The sequence below is a fragment of the Euprymna scolopes genome, chromosome 19, assembly GCF_053919585.1.
Source record: "Euprymna scolopes isolate OS-2025 chromosome 19, ASM5391958v1, whole genome shotgun sequence".
Taxonomy (NCBI): Eukaryota; Metazoa; Mollusca; class Cephalopoda; order Sepiida; family Sepiolidae; genus Euprymna; species Euprymna scolopes.
In genome coordinates, this window is record NC_136500.1 from 145001702 (window position 1) to 145019848 (window position 18147).

Genomic DNA, 18147 nt, shown 5'->3' on the forward strand with positions numbered 1-18147 from the left:
AGATGTATGTATATTGATTATTTTATTTTATAGAGTGTTCTATAATAGGTTGAGATGTATGTATAGTGATTATTTTATTTTATAGAGTGTTCTATAATAGGTTGAGATGTATGTATATTGATTATTTTATTTTATAGAGTGTTCTATAATAGGTTGAGATGTATGTATAGTGATTATTTTATTTTATAGAGTGTTCTATAATAGGTTGAGATGTATGTATAGTGATTATTTTATTTTATAGAGTGTTCTATAATAGGTTGAGATGTATGTATATTGATTATTTTATTTTATAGAGTGTTCTATAATAGGTTGAGATGTATGTATATTGATTATTTTATTTTATAGAGTGTTCTATAATAGGTTGAGATGTATGTATATTGATTATTTTATTTTATAGAGTGTTCTATAATAGGTTGAGATGTATGTATATTGATTATTTTATTTTATAGAGTGTTCTATAATAGGTTGAGATGTATGTATAGTGATTATTTTATTTTATAGAGTGTTCTATAATAGGTTGAGATATCCGAGTTCCATACTCACTCGTGTCATAATAAAGACTTAAAAATGTTACTTGATAATTTTGTTATCTTCCAAAAATCATTTATGTCAATTATGTTTTGAATAGAAAATAAAAATGTTTTTTCTTTTTTTGCGAATTTGTAAGAGTTAATTCCCAGCATTTAAGCTGCTTCATAACAATAATATATATATATATTCAAAATAATTCAAATTTGTTATAATTTACTAAACAGAAATAAAAATAATGCAATTTAGGGATACAAACTAAATCCACTATTGCAGACTTAGAACTTTATAAGCCAACTTCCCACTGGAAAATTCACAAATATAAAAAGTGTTTCAATTGCGTATTAAATTATATTAGAACATAAACAGCGACCTATATATATATATATATATATATATATATATATATATATATATATAAAATCGCTTATCACTTCGGGAAATGATGATTATGTAAACATCAAACACCAGAGGCTGTAAGTATAAAAATAATTACTAATATTCATCAGTATTTCGTCCTTATTTCAAGACTTCCTCTAAAGTATTGAATAAAATTAAACAAAGACGAAACGTTGATGAATATATATTTTGGTTTGGTTACTGTTTCGTCTCTCTATCACAACGGAATATTATTTCTATAACGTGCATCACACACACATATATATATATAGAGAGATACATAATTTAAGTTTCGTTTACATTTAAATTATGTACATACTTATATATATAATTTAAATTTCCCTTTAATTAAATTATGCATACATACATATATATATATATATATATATATATATATATATATATATATATATGATTAAAATGAAATACTGAAGTATGTTGGATTACAGATTATGTAATACTGTAAACATAAAGTTCAAATGAATATTAGCATCAATATTTATAGGACGATTCCAAACAGATAAAGAAAGCTTCATTATTTGCACTTTTATTTCAACAATAAATAGTGTTGCAATTCTACATAATTTAAATTAGAATTTTTATATATATATATATATATATATATATATATATATATATATATTAGGTTGTTGCAAAAAGAATGTCCTTTTTATCAGATATATATATGCATAAAAAAACGACATGTATATGTATATATATATATATATATGTATGTATATATATATATATATATATTTCGTACATTTATAAGCTACAATCAACATCAAAATGAATTCTTTGACGATAATTACGGTTTTCAAAAGGAGAACAATTGAAAGATACCTCTGCAATATTTAAAAATTGCTAGGTTTATTTATAGTATCTTTTACATATAAAAAAAAACACCCAATACTTTTGCTGATGAGGAGACTTTGTTTAAAAAAAAACTATATGTCAAAATTATTGTCCGTGGCTTAATGTCTATCACAATAAAAACATCGTTTCGGAAATGATTGTACAAATTATTGACTTTGTTGTTGTTATGAAACAGAATTTTAATTTGAATTTTAAATTATCAATCACATTACTAAATATTAAAGTAGCTCTAGGATATTTGCCTATCGAGCTTATTATATATCTGAATTACAACGGGCACTGTTCTTTTCTTGAGTTTTAATTAAATTAGTAATTTTACTATCACATTAAATTAGTAATTTTACTATCACATTAAAATACATTCTGCTCTTTAGACTACTGTTCTAATCCCCTTTAAATTATATATATAGTCATCCACATACAGTATTGTTTCGCTGTTTCACAGCTCATCAGTGCAGATATATATATATATATATATATATATATATATATATATATATATATATATTAGAATTAGATATAAAAGTTAGTATATGAAAAATATTTCTGGTCCATTTTTCATGATTATCAAAGAATACAGTTACAATGGAATAAGAGAAATAAACTTAAGGCGAATCTAGAAAAAAGTGATAAAAACGATTTCTCCATGTTAAAAGGCAAATATTGATAAAGTAAATAAGAAACTGTGATGATTAACTACAAAACAGGTTGAGAATCTGAATCGTTTTCTTTCTACAAAAAAAAAAAAAGAGTAGCAAACAAAAAAACTTTTTTGTTCATCCGCATGAGTATCATTCGGACGAGTGCATTAAAATTGTAGAACCATGCTTTACAACTCACCAAGGTCACAGAAATCAAAGAGTCTGCCTTTCAAACCTTGAAGTTCACGGAAATCTTGTACATTCATCGTATAATCCTCTGCAGGCTCCGAGGCGATTTTAACCAACTCAGATGTTTCAGCCAGGGCAATGCCAATGGCATAGACTTGAATGCCTCGGTCACGTGCTGCGTTCGCCTCGATTGTGATGCGGTTAGTGTTGATATTTGAAACTCCATCTGTCATTAAGATGGCAACATCAATGGAATTTTCCCGGTCACCTCTGGATGCTGTAAACATGCGCGTCCTCATCGTGTGTAGGGCACCTGCTGTGTTTGTGTTGCCGTATCGGTACCTGATTCTGTCCAGAGCATCAAAGATCTCAGCCTTGGTTGAATAGTCGTTCAGGTTAAACTCCACACGCACACCTGTACTGTAAGTCGCAACCCCGACTCTAACAATTCCACTGTCGATGGTGGCATTGGACAACAAGTCTTTTACAAATGCAATCATTTTCTTGAAATTTCGTTCTTCCATGCTCGTGGAAGAATCCAGCAGGAAAACAATGTCCAGACTTGTTGAAATGCATGTCTCTGTAGAGTGGTAAATGGACAAACAATTAAAAATAGTAAAGCAGCAATATTATGCACAAGTAAATGTAAGAAATAAATAAACACTTCCCTCAAAAAACTATAAGCGCTTTGTTTTTTAAGGTGCCGTGTTTTTTGCTTTGTTTTGTTATACTAATGTGATAAGCCTTATTTCTGAAAGCGGTCATTCAGAAAATACGTATCATACTAAATATCCGTTATCAGTGGAAATGGGTGATAGAGTGAGTAGATTGAAGGAGAGGGTGAAAATTCCTCCGCCTTTTATTATTTATGACTAAAAAATATGCAATTATTAGAAATAGCAAATTAGCAATATTAGTTATACCAACAATCAAATAATCTATTTTTAACTTGGCTTATTTAAAACTCAGTACATTTCATGCAAGTCATAAAACATTAACTCCAAAATATGATCTAAAATTAAACAAAAAAAAAAAAGGTAAACTTTTCAATATGTGTCTAAACAACTATATTTCTCATGAAAAATCTGTCATTAACTCAGAAAACTTATATAAAAGCATGAAAAATCGATTATTGATCCAGCTGTCTAGAGAGAATGGTGGAAGAGTGCGAAAGAAATGATAAGCCACAGAGAAGATCGCATGATAATGTATGTTCTTGGATTTCGAGATAACTCTCACTTCTCTTATTTTGTCCTTTAATCCTCACATTCTATGAGAAATTTTTCTAACAAAGGAGGAATAATTGTTGTTCTGGGTCAGAGTTTATCCTTTAACACTTATCGTTGGCTTTGAAGTAGTATTTTTTAGCTCCTTACATCAAGTAGCTTTATGCCTTGTCTGGAACGATTCCCATAAAATGAAACAAATAAAAAATAAGACATAATAGATCATATTCTGCAGTGTACGAAGAAAACATATGATGATGACATTCTCGCAGTCGAGTCTTCTATGTAGCTTATCTTATTTGTGAAATAATTAAGTACTTCTTAAAAAATTTTTTGCAAAGTGAATAGAAAAATCAAATAATACTAGTGGGACGTGTGGAAATTCCACAGCGCTAGTAGAAATAATTGTCAATTTTGTGTCAATAATAATTATTTTTAATGAAATATATTTTTATAGAATTAAAAGACATTTAACTTACTCTTAGTCTATTATTTTTTTAAATAAACCATGACACACGACGTACGTTAAATAATTCACAACAATTTTGAAGAACAAATTTTCTATGAGAAATCGTGTCAAAGAAGCCATTAATACAAGATAATAAGGTTTAACTAAGAAAATAAACAAAACGAGTGAAGCATGCATGGTCCCCCAGTGAGTACACAGTGAACAAGGTATAAAAAAATGACTAAGTTCAGCATCCCCCCCCCTCATTTAGCCTCAAAAGTCCCCAGGGGACGTCAAATCCTGGTGAAAATGAACAAAAGGTGCACCTTTAGGCCTTAACATATGTAAATTTGAATTCTGCACCATGCAAAAAAAGAAATGACTAAGTCCATCATTTGCCCCCCCATTTAGCCCCAAAAGTCCCCAATGCCTTAACATATTTAAATCTGAGTTCAGCACCATGCAAAACTGCTAAATAGACATACCCAGAAAATTTTGGACAAATATAAAATAGTCCCAAAAATGGAGTGTTTTTATTAGCCCTAAAAGAGCCCCTGAGACACACCCAAGAGTTATCGCGAAGTATAAACAAACAAAATTATATAGAAATCAGTTAGTTACAACTTTTCAGAAAGTTTTATAAATATCCAAGGCATCAACTTGGATTTTTATAAAACTTTTTTGTCAATTTTAGCCATTTTAACCCGAAAGGCACCCCTCGGGGCAGCCGAAGTTTTCCCAGAAAATCCGTTGTTACTTTTTTGCTAATATCATGTTTAATGTTTATGCAAAATTTCCAAAAATTCCAAGGCGTACTTATTGAGAAAAGTGCAGACAAACGAACGGACAAAGGTGAATTTAAAGCCCCACCCTTCTTTTGTTGTGGGACCAATTAAAAGAGAAAAAAACAAGTTTTGTTTCAAACGTAGAGCCCCAAAGCGGCATCACTTTTTTTATATTGTGTCTTCAAGATCGGGAGATCCTATTTATTAAAAAGGAGGAAAGGAGGTGATAACATACCATGAACATTAAATAAGCGTATCTATCTACTAAATTAATGGTCGTAGTATGGTATAATCCTCTATTCTCTTTTTTTAATAAATAGGATCTCCCGATCAAATAATTTATTATCTGGAAACCTTTAATGTATGTATGTACATTAACGGTACGACAGTATTAATAAATAGATGCCACTAATATTAATGCTTTCTAATAAAAAAGCAAAAAAAAAAGAAAATGTGAATGCAAAGTGATTAAGTATATAACTCTACATGTTTTGCTTAATATTAAATCGAAATAGTGTCCCGTGATTTTAAAGAGTGCAAGAATAGGGCATTAAAAATAATTCTCTACCTGGACAAAATTCTTTAAACACTTTAGCTCGTAATCCGTGGAGCTCGTCAAAATCTTGCACAGCAAACTTATTCTCTTCGGCAGGAGAAGAGGCAATTTTTTCTAGTTCATCTGTTTCGGACAAGCCAACACCAATGGCATAGATGTGGATATCGGCCATTTTGGCTTTCTCTGCCTCCATCACGGTCTGGTGAGAATTGATGTTGGAAACGCCGTCGGTGACAACCACGGCAATGTTGTGTACGTCATCACGGTTACCGTTATGCTTGCTAAACATGGTGTTCCGCATGACCTTAAGGGCAGCGGCTGTGTTTGTGCTGCCATACGTGTATTGGATACGGTCGATAGCAGCAAACACTTCCTCTTTTGTCTTGTATTCATTCAGGTGGAACTGGATATAAACTGAAGTGCTATAAACAAGAACGCCGACACGGACAAATTCTGGAGAGATGGTGGCATCATGCAAGAAATCCTTGACAAAATTCAACATTTTCTTGAAATTGCGCTCACTGACGCTGGTCGAAGAGTCCAGAACGAATACAATATCAGCGGTTGCAGCACTGCATTTACCTAAATTGGAATCATTAGCAATAGCGAGAGGTTACTTAACAAAGGGGTTGACACTCATGAAATACAGTAACAATAAAGAGATGTAAAAAAAAAACTATCATAATATTGTAACTAAAGTATAAATATTTATAATTAATATACATGATCATAATATTGTAACTAAAATATAAATATTTATGATTAATATACATGATTATAATATTGTAACTAAAATATAAATATTTATAATTAATATACATGATTATAATATTGTAACTAAAATATAAATATTTATAATTAATATACATGATTATAATATTGTAACTAAAATATAAATATTTATGATTAATATACATGATTATAATATTGTAACTAAAGTATAAATATTTATAATTAATATACATGATCATAATATTGTAACTGAAGTATAAATATTTAATATTAATATACATGATCATAATATTGTAACTAAAGTATAAATATTTATAATTAATATACATGATCATAATATTGTAACTGAAGTATAAATATTTAATATTAATATACATGATCATAATATTGTAACTAAAGTATAAATATTTATGATTAATATACATGATTATAATATTGTAACTAAAATATAAATATTTATAATTAATATACATGATTATAATATTGTAACTAAAGTATAAATATTCATAATTAATATACATGATTATAATATTGTAACTAAAATATAAATATTTATAATTAATATACATGATTATAATATTGTAACTAAAGTATACATATTTATATTTAATATACATGATTATAATATTGTAACTAAAGTATAAATATTTATAATTAATATACATGATTATAATATTGTTACTAAAGTATACATATTCATAATTAATATACATGATTATAATATTGTAACTAAAATATAAATATTTATAATTAATATACATGATTATAATATTGTAACTAAAATATAAATATTTATAATTAATATACATGATTATAATATTGTAACTAAAGTATACATATTTATAATTAATATACATGATTATAATATTGTAACTAAAGTATAAATATTTATAATTAATATACATGATTATAATATTGTAACTAAAGTATACATATTTATAATTAATATACATGATTATAATATTGTTACTAAAGTATACATATTTATAATTAATATACATGATTATAATATTGTTACTAAAATATAAATATTTATAATTAATATACATGATTATAATATTGTAACTAAAATATAAATATTTATAATTAATATACATGATTATAATATTGTAACTAAAATATAAATATTTATGATTAATATACATGATTATAATATTGTAACTAAAATATAAATATTTATAATTAATATACATGATTATAATATTGTAACTAAAATATAAATATTTATAATTAATATACATGATTATAATATTGTAACTAAAATATAAATATTTATGATTAATATACATGATTATAATATTGTAACTAAAATATAAATATTTATAATTAATATACATGATCATAATATTGTAATTAAGTATAAATATTTATAATTAATATACATGATTATAATATTGTTACTAAAGTATACATATTTATAATTAATATACATGATCATAATATTGTAACTAAAGTATAAATATTTATAATTAATATACATGATTATAATATTGTAACTAAAATATAAATATTTATAATTAATATACATGATTATAATATTGTAACTAAAGTATAAATATTTATAATTAATATACATGATTATAATATTGTAACTAAAGTATAAATATTTATAATTAATATACATGATTATAATATTGTAACTAAAATATAAATATTTATAATTAATATACATGATTATAATATTGTAACTAAAGTATAAATATTTATAATTGATATACATGATTATAATATTGTAACTAAAGTATAAATATTTATAATTAATATACATGATTATAATATTGTAACTAAAGTATAAATATTTATAATTAATATACATGATTATAATATTGTAACTAAAATATAAATATTTATAGTTAATATACATGATCATAATATTGTAACTAAAATATAAATATTTATAATTAATATACATGATCATAATATTGTAATTAAGTATAAATATTTATAATTAATATACATGATTATAATATTGTTACTAAAGTATACATATTTATAATTAATATACATGATCATAATATTGTAACTAAAGTATAAATATTTATAATTAATATACATGATCATAATATTGTAACTAAAGTATAAATATTTATAATTAATATACATGATTATAATATTGTAACTGAAGTATAAATATTTAATATTAATATACATGATTATAATATTGTAACTAAAATATAAATATTTATAATTAATATACATGATTATAATATTGTAACTAAAGTATAAATATTTATAATTAATATACATGATTATAATATTGTAACTAAAGTATAAATATTTATAATTAATATACATGATTATAATATTGTAACTAAAGTATACATATTTATAATTAATATACATGATTATCTATGGATATTTTGTAAAGATAGATATTTTGTAAAGGATGTTTTGAAAATCTATGACATAACTTTGGAATTATGTTCCGTGTGTGTAAAATATATTCTTTAAATGCAAGTCTGGAAGCTTGTTTTCCAAGTTATTGTCCACTGAAACAAATACTCATAAACACTATTTATTCTAGTTGTATTGTTTTTCGTACTCTTCCCCTTCTGGCAATGTCTGCTCTGTATTAATAATGCATTACATTTTCATCCATCAAGCGCCATCTTTGTTTTCAGTGACTTTAATGCTTATCGTTTTGATTGGCGCCTTTACACTATTCACACAGATTTTGCCATTTTAATTTTCATGTCTTTTTTGTTTCAATATATGGCATAATCGCGTTGACACACCGGTTCTCATCAGATCACCGAAGTTAAGCAACGTTGAGCCTGGTTAGTACCAGATGGGTGATCATCCAGGAACTCTAGACGCTGTATGTGCTCATCTCGATATTTGTTTCCAGTCGTCCTGTACACACACTTCACTTGCCACTGGTATTTAACAATGTCGACTCAGGAGGTGTGAGGTTGGAGATTGCGCACCTCCTGCCGCAAAAATTTCACGTGCAGGCACCTCTTTGTGGGTATCCATAGTCTGCCAAAGACTGAAGGAGCCTGTTTCTTTATTTGTCTCAAATTATTACTTTATCTACACGCTCTCCTGAAAATGACGTCATCAACCATCTGTAGTTGATCGTTTACTCACTTTCATTACTGACTCATGCTCTGTATCCTGGAGCGATTTCTTTTAAGAAAAAAAAAAAAAACTCTCTACAATGCGTGCGATAGTGCACTGTTATTTCTGCAGCTAAGATAGCTAAACATTATCCCTGTAATAAGGTCACAGTTAAAATAGGTCGGGGCCTAATGTTGCTACATACACAAACAAAATGAAAAAAAAAATGACATCAAACAAAGTCTCAGAAGAAATATCTAATCATTGTACCTATTTACTATGCCTCCCCACGGGACAGAGTTAGACACCAGGGTCGTTTTTTAACGTGGAGAAAAGGTACAAAAATAAAAATTGTCTCAGTCGTGAAGGATTTCTCCTCCACCGAAAGAGAACAAGAAAATGAAGTGCAGCATCTGAAGAACAGATGGTATTTATTTGCTCCCCCACCGAGCAAATTAGGCACAAGGCCGATTTTTAATGTGAGGAGTGAAGGGGAAATGGGGACCAACTCCCCGGGGAGTAGGGGAGCTGGATAGTGACAATTGGTATGAAGGGTTGCCCCTACATTGACCAAGGTCTTATATGTGGGGTCGCCCCCACATATGGTCTTTGCTTGCAGTATCTGCCGGAACAGATGCTACACTTTGATCTTGGCCAAAAGGCCAAGAATCATTGTAATCGGGGAGCTGAGAAGAAATATCTTTTTTTGACAACCAATCTGGGGCACACATACAACTGTTAAATATGTCTTATAGCTAATGATGCGAATTTTGACCCTTGTTATCCCAGGTCACAGAATCCAGCAGACCAAATAAATATGATCGGCACAAACCAAAGATCACACAGAAAAAGAAACAGGCTACAAAAGAAATCAGACGAGTAATGGAGCATTATTACAGAAGCAACTTCCATACAAACACCATTTTTTAAACAGAGAACACAATCCTAAAATTTGGTTATTGATTTTACAAACTGTTTATTACATCATCGTAAGGTCAAGCACAGAAGCAGTCATTTAATACTAAGACATTTAAGATTTAATGTTATATATAAGTACAAAATTAAAAGTTAATTATACGGTAGAAAAAAGTAATAAAAACCAATCAAAATGAAAATTTATGGGAAAATTCAGAATTATCAGAAAAAAACTGAGTTACGCTATAAAAATTTGTCAGAAATAAAATAATGATGAGAAACATAAGCGAACAGTGTATATATATATATATATATATATATATATATATATATACAGTCCTGGTCAAAATCATAAGACCACTTAAAAAAGTAAGCGTTTGCGCATATTATCGAATTTTTAATCAAACAAATGGTTGAAACCATTGCCAAAACGGAAAATATGATGGGAAAAAAATGAAATCTGCTTCATTCGAAACCTTAACCCTGATCTAATAATTATTTAAAAAAAACAAAACATTTTCACCTGGTCAAAATGATAAGACCACTGATAATTTATTTAACAAAAGGCAATTATAAATTACTAAAAAGAGTCTCAGTATTTAGTATAGCCTCCATTATTACGAATTATTTCAAAAATTCTCTTCGGCATGCTTGTGACTGAGTTTTTTATCAGTTGTGAAGGAATTTTATCCCATGTACTGAAAACTGAATCAGAAAGTTCCTTTATCGAATTATACTGGGTTCTATCCTTGAACACTTCTTTTGCCATCCCTCCCCAAAGATTTTCAATTGGATCGAGGTCCGGAGAACATGCTGGATGATCTAACAATTCTATATTATTTGAAGAAAAGTATTCTCGTGCTTGTTGAGAAGTGTGTATCGCAGCATTGTCTTGCTGGAAAATCCAATTTCTTCCACACAGACGTGCACCTTCAGTCCTGATAGAAGCATTTTCAAGCATTGAAATGTACTTCAAGGATGTTTGCCGGCCTTTCACTACTTGCAACTTTAGGGTCCCAGCTGACGAGAAAGCACCCCAGATCATTAAAGACTCTCCTCCACTATGCCGAGTTGAAAAAATCTCTTTGGGCAAATTTTTATATTATATATTTTTATGTCCACCCCTATTAAGCTCAAAGATCCTTCCTCTCTCAAACTCTGATAATGGTTTCCTTTTTGCCAGTTATAATTTAGTAAGATGTTTTTTTATTCACTAACAAGTTGCTTTTAGTAACATAGAAAGCTTTTCGTATTCATTTTTTCCAAACTAGCCGATTTTATTAAAGTGGTCTTATCATTTTAACCAGGTGAAAATGTTTTTTTTTTTTAAATTAATTATTAGATCAGGGTTAAGGTTTCGAATGAAGCAGATTTCATTTTTGTCCATCATATTTTCCGTTTTGGCAATGGTTTCAACTATTTGTTTGATTAAAACCTCGATAATATGCGTAAACGCTTACTTTCTTAAGTGGTCTTATGATTTTGACCAGGACTGTATATATATAAATAAATATATTTTGTTGGTGGCCTTCCATCTAGATAGACGATGGAGAATCACACCTGGAGGTTGTCTTGAGAGGTGGCAACTGTTGCTGTGACTGAGCAGACCGATGCAGGAGCGGCAGATTCTGTTGGACTTCCCGCAGAGATACCCTGTCATGCTCTGCCGATGCTGCTGTTGATGCTGTCTTTTTGCGCCTCTCTTCTCCTCCCACTGTTCATTTCTTCTCTCCTCGTTCAGCCAGGCACTCTTCTTGACTTTGACCCTTCAGGAAGTCACGGTCTGCGGCATAGGATTCAAGGTCAACAGGGTTGATATTGCCGGATTTTAAGTCCTTTTTGCACATGCATAAATCTGAGGTGTATCTACCGGTTGGTTTGCTGCCAGCTGAGAGCACGCCATACAGGATGTCTTTGTGGATTCGGCCATCCTGCATGCGAACGACGTGCCCTAGCCATATATATATATATATATATATATATATATATATATATATATATATATATATCAGGAATGCCATTTAATTGGCTATTAGGATATTAATAATATAAAAAGGTAGTAGAAAAGAATTAATTTATCTTAAGTTGTTGTTGCTGCTGCTGTTGTTGCTGTTGTTTCATCCAATGCCAGTAGGCCCAGAGTTCTCGGTCGGCCATTGCAGTAACCAGCTCAGTTCCTGCCAGACTGGTTTCCTCTTCAATAATGGATTTCAGTGTTACACATGAACATCCAACTCTCCTTTTTTGCGCCTAAAGTCCAAAGTAGAAGCTTTCCTGCCGGTTCATCATGGCGATTAATATGACCGGCAAGTGCTAGATGTCTCTGTCTCACAATATTGGAAACACGAGGAAGGGAACCATACAATGATTTGTTTGTTGGGTGACTTTTCCAGGATAATTTGTAGGCTAGTCGAAGCATTCTTGTATATTTACTATTTTTTATTTTTTTTATTTTACTGTTTTCGGTGTGATACACTTAGCATCCATGATTCTGAGCCGTACAGAAAAAAAACGTGAAAGATTCCTAAGTTATATAAATATACAATTTTCGCGTTTGTTGTTTTTTATTGCAAAAGAATTATAAAATTCATTATTTGTCTATATAAATAAAATAGTAGATGTATGTCTGTGTGTAAATATTTAACCGATAAACTCTTAAACTACCGGTCACATAATACTGAAAGTAATAGCAAATTGTAATCATGCATCAAGGATTGTTTAACGAATAAAGGAATAAAATTGTAAAAAATTATGATAAAAATATCTAAAACTCTAAGTTTCAACTTCAAATCGATCATACATTTGGTTTTATCATATTTGATATTTATTTATCTTATGTATAAATATTTTTTCAACAAACTAATTTCAGTTATGAGTAAATATTTTGAAACTTACCCCTCATTGAGAAAATTGGCTTTGTGGTTGTCGGACGAGGTGCTGTAGAAAAGAGAGAATCTTTTGTGTCAGCCAATCAGATAACCTGAGTTTGTGACGTCATAAGTGCAGTCTGAGGTGAGCGATATCTTTATAGTTTACGGATGTGCAGTAGTGGTGATTGAAAAACAACATCATACATAGATGTTGGCGAACTCAGGAAACAAATACATACAAAATGAGAATGATATGTAATTGAATCCATTATGTTTGGTGATATTAATGAAAGCAAGTATAAAGACAATCTTTCAGCATATTAACAACTTTTAAATACGTCTTATAGATAAATAAACATCATATATCACTGAATACTAAAATGCCTAAGATATTAAAATGTCAATGAAAATAACATGATAATATGAATCCAGATTTTATCATCCCAGTTACAACAGAAATTTAAAAATGAAATAAAATAAAGTGCAATTGGAAATATCTTAAAACAAATTCTTTGTGGGCAGATAATTTATGGCGTCAATAAATGGAAGCATTATTTGTGAATTGGACTTATTACAAACACGCATATTTATGCATATAAAAGTAAAAAATAAATCTTACCAGGGGGGGTTGTTATAATCCTACGTGGTGCCATATCTGTAGAATAAGACTATAAAGTCAGAAAAACCTACGCACAACATTTGTTAATTCTTACTAATAAACGTTTATATACATAGAGAAATGCATTATAATGCGTATAAAGATATTTAGAAAGACAATAAAATGAAGATTTAAAAATGCGTTGCTTATGTAGATGCATAAATTCTAACACGAATGCAAGTGTTATTTTGTAACTGTTATTAAATTATTCCTTTTGATATTGACGTGTAATGTGTAGAATAATATTGAAAATTGTAAGGAATCCATAGCTATAAAAGCGTTTATAATAAAGATTTACAAGAAAAAAAGGATACCAAATAATAAAATGATAGCTAAATGATAAAATGATATGTAAACAATAAAATTATATCTAAACAATAAAATGATATCTGGATAAAATATGTTAATAATAAAATGATATATAAATAATGAAATGATATCAAAGTAATAAATTGATATCATAATAATAAAATAATATCCTAATAATATAATAATATCCTAATAATAAAATAATATCAAAATAATAAAATAATACAAATAATATCTTAATAAAACATCTAAATAATAAAATTATATCTAAGTAATGGAATGATATCAAAATAATAAATTGATATCTAAATAATGAAATGATATCAAAATAATAAATTGATATCTAAATAATAAAATGATATCAAAATAATAAATTGATATCTAAATAACGGGATGATATCAAAATAATAAATTGATATCTAAATAATAAAATGATATCTAAATAATAAAATGATATCTAAATAATAAAATGATATCTAAATAATAAAATGATATCTAAATAATAAAATGATATCTAAATAATAAAATGATACCTAAATAATAAAATGATACCTAAATAATAAAATGATATCAAAATAATAATTTGATATCTAAATAATAAAACGGTATCAAAATAATAACTTGATATCTAAATAATGGAATGATGTCAAAATAAGTTGATATCTAAATAATGGAATGATATCAAAATAATAAAATTATATCAAAATAATGAAATGATATCAAAATAATAAAATTATATCAAAGTAATGAAATGATATAAAAATAATAAATTGATATCTAAATAATGAAATGATATGCTAATAATAAAATGATACCAAAATAATAAAATTATAGCAACATAATAAAATGAGGAAATAATGAATGAACACAATATGGGAATATGAAATATCAATGGAATGAAAATAAAACAAAAATAAAAATACGTTTGGAGCAAATTAAAGTCATGCAAAAGAAAATGAATTGATATGGTCATCAATCAAATATAAACTAACACTAATATGTTGAAAATATGATCTTGTGAATATCATAATATAAAAGTGTGGTGCAATCGGATATATAAATATTCCGATTAAAGTGCGTTTAAAATATATTTATATATTATAGAAAAATGATATATTTTTTTCATTTTGTAAATGAGAATTTGTGAATAAGAAAGCATGATTTGGGAAAGTGTACAACCTAATGTGTCAACTGCTATATGACAAATGAATGGCATTCTCAAGTTGAACATGTTTATCTACTAAATGGTGGCATTGCTGATTAAAAAAAATAAATACTAGCGATTCTAGTGCAGTAATACAAATAATGGGGTGACATACAAGCAACAACATAATTTGTTTGTAAACCGTAGTCAACTTTCTTATCATTCATTTATAAGATTTACATTTGCATATAAGTTTGTCTTACGTATTTGTTATTCTTTGTGGCATAAATCATTAGAAATGAAAAGTTGAAAGAATGTAACCTCCTCAAAACAAACAATTTATTTTTGATGAACAAAGAATGAAAAATACATTGAGCATGAGTATTTATTGAATGGCATAGTCCATTTTATAGATGAAATACTTCATTTTATAAATGGCATCGTCCATTTTATAAATGAAAGAAATCATTTTATAAATGGCATCGTCCATTTTATAAATGAAAGTAATCATTTTATAAATGGCATCGTCCGTTTTATAAATGATAACGTCCATTTTATAAATGGCATCGTCCACTTTATAAATGATGACGTCCATATTATAAATGACAGAAATCATTTCATAAATGTCATCATCCACTTTAGAAATGATAACGCCCATTTTATAAATAAAATAAATAATTTTATAAATGACACCGTCCGTTTCATAAATAAAATAATTCATTTTATAAATGGCATCGTCCATTTTATAAATGGCATAGTCAATTTTATAAATCAAATATTCTACAAGACAATTCATCAGTTTTTTTAAAAAGTATAATTCTGTTAGATTTAAAAGTAAAAAAAATGACTGATGACGGGGAAGAAAAGAAAAGTGCATTCATTTAATTAATTTACTCTTTCTAAAGAAGTGAATAAAAAGGACAATAATCATTTTGAAAAACTATGCATCCTAAAGCGTGAACTGCTAATCTACGCATTATATTATCATTTTATAGATGAAATACTTCATTTTATAAATGGCATCGTCCATTTTATAAATGATAACGTCCATTTTATAAATGGCATCGTCCATTTTATAAATGATGACGTCCATATTGTAAATAAAATAAATCATTTTATAAATGTCATCATCCACTTTATAAGTGATAACGTCCATTTTATAAATAAAATAAATAATTTTATAAATGACACCGTCCGTTTCATAAATAAAATAATTCATTTTATAAATGGCATAGTCAATTTTTTAAATCAAATATTGTACAAGACAATTCATTAGGTTGTTTTTTTTTTTAAGTATAATTTTGTTAGATTCAAAAGTAAAAAAAAAATGACTGATGACGGGGAAGAAAAGAAAAGTGCATTCATTTAATTAATTTACTCTTTCTAAAGAAGTGAATAAAAAGGACAAAAATCATTTTGAAAAACGGTGCATCCTAAAGCGTGAACTGCTAATCTACAGATTATATTATCAGCAGCAGCAAGAACAAAACTGCTGGATGTGACCGTTTGTGCACGTGACTGGCATTCCGTGAGTGATAAGAAAGGTAACACTTGAGCACATACCAGGGCAAAACTCTTGAAACAAATCCTTCTTAACACCTTGTAACTCATTGAAGTCTTGAACATTAAACGTGTTTTCTCTGCTGGGTCTACTGGCAATTTTCTCCAGTTCTGACGTGTCGGAGAGGCCTACACCAATAGCATAAATATGGATATCACTATTCCGAGTGATTTCAGCCTCACTGATAGTTTGGTAGGAATTTATGTTTGAGACCCCATCAGTGACAACCAACGCATAGTTGGGAGCTTCAGGTCGATCCCCTTTATTTCTTGAGAAAGCAGCTCTAAGAGCCTGGAGGCCAGCAGCAGTATTAGTACTACCATAACTGTAAGGGATGTTATCCACGGCTTCAAACACTTGCTCTTTAGTTGTGAACTTGTTAAGATTGAACTGGACGTAAGCATAGCTACTAAATGTGATCACTCCAACCCGGACACCATCAGGTGCGATATAAGCCTCGGTCAAAAACTGCTTGACAAATTGTAAGACTTTCTTGAAATTACGCTCACTGACACTGGTTGACGCGTCCAGCAGGAAAACTACATCGGATGTTGCAGGCCTACACGGCTCTGTAGTAGAAGGAAGATTTTTAAAAGAAGAGAGAAGAAAAAGCATCAGAATTATATTCCGTGGCTGTTTCGATTCAAGAGCTCATAAAATTATTACAAAGAAAACGTATTAATAAATAGAAAAAAGAAAGAGTTTCCAGGATATATATGAAGAGCTTTTAATGTTATCAGCAATTTTTTTTTTTTTAGAATACGGTTAGTGTAATAAATAGATATTGCAGATAAAGAAAGGTTGTAAGTTTCATTCATCTATTTATATAGTACATTTTCAATATAACACATGACATTGGTTGGGCGCCCATGTATGAAACGAGGTCCTTTCAATTTCATTTTGCTAAAACCCAGGAAATGGTAACAATTTTACTATAGATATTTGAGGTATCCCGTCTGTAGAATACAATAATGTGGGGCTACTTCCCAACCGGCTACAACACGGTTGTTTTTAAATTCAATATTAACAAATACTTCTACTGATCATTTAAGGCATTGTTCATCGCTAATTGATAATCTCATTATCAGTTATACTTGAGTGGCCTTTAGGCCTCGATAAGCCCTGATTTATTAGTATAAAAAAGAGGAGATAGCTATGATTGTAAAAATCAGCTGAACTATTTGGTGAAGAACGTAAACTAAATCAAAGTAACAATCAAATGTGTATTAAGTGATACATTTTAAATATTT

The 18147-nt window shown here is 28.4% G+C and overlaps 1 protein-coding gene and 1 pseudogene across 1 annotated transcript in view; one reads left to right on the forward strand and one right to left on the reverse strand.

The window, feature by feature from the left end:
- LOC145240384 (uncharacterized) overlaps positions 1 to 18147 on the reverse strand; it is a 569837-nt gene that overhangs the window by 110624 nt on the left and 441066 nt on the right. The window contains exons 94-97 of the mRNA XM_080103965.1: positions 16900 to 17466; positions 13845 to 13880; positions 13251 to 13292; positions 5661 to 6230 (exon numbers count right to left, since the gene is read on the reverse strand). Of these exons, the coding sequence (XP_079960091.1) occupies positions 5661 to 6230; positions 13251 to 13292; positions 13845 to 13880; positions 16900 to 17466 (1215 nt within the window). The remainder of the gene's footprint in view (positions 1 to 5660; positions 6231 to 13250; positions 13293 to 13844; positions 13881 to 16899; positions 17467 to 18147) is intronic.
- On the forward strand, positions 9089 to 9205 carry LOC145240406 (5S ribosomal RNA; annotated as a pseudogene).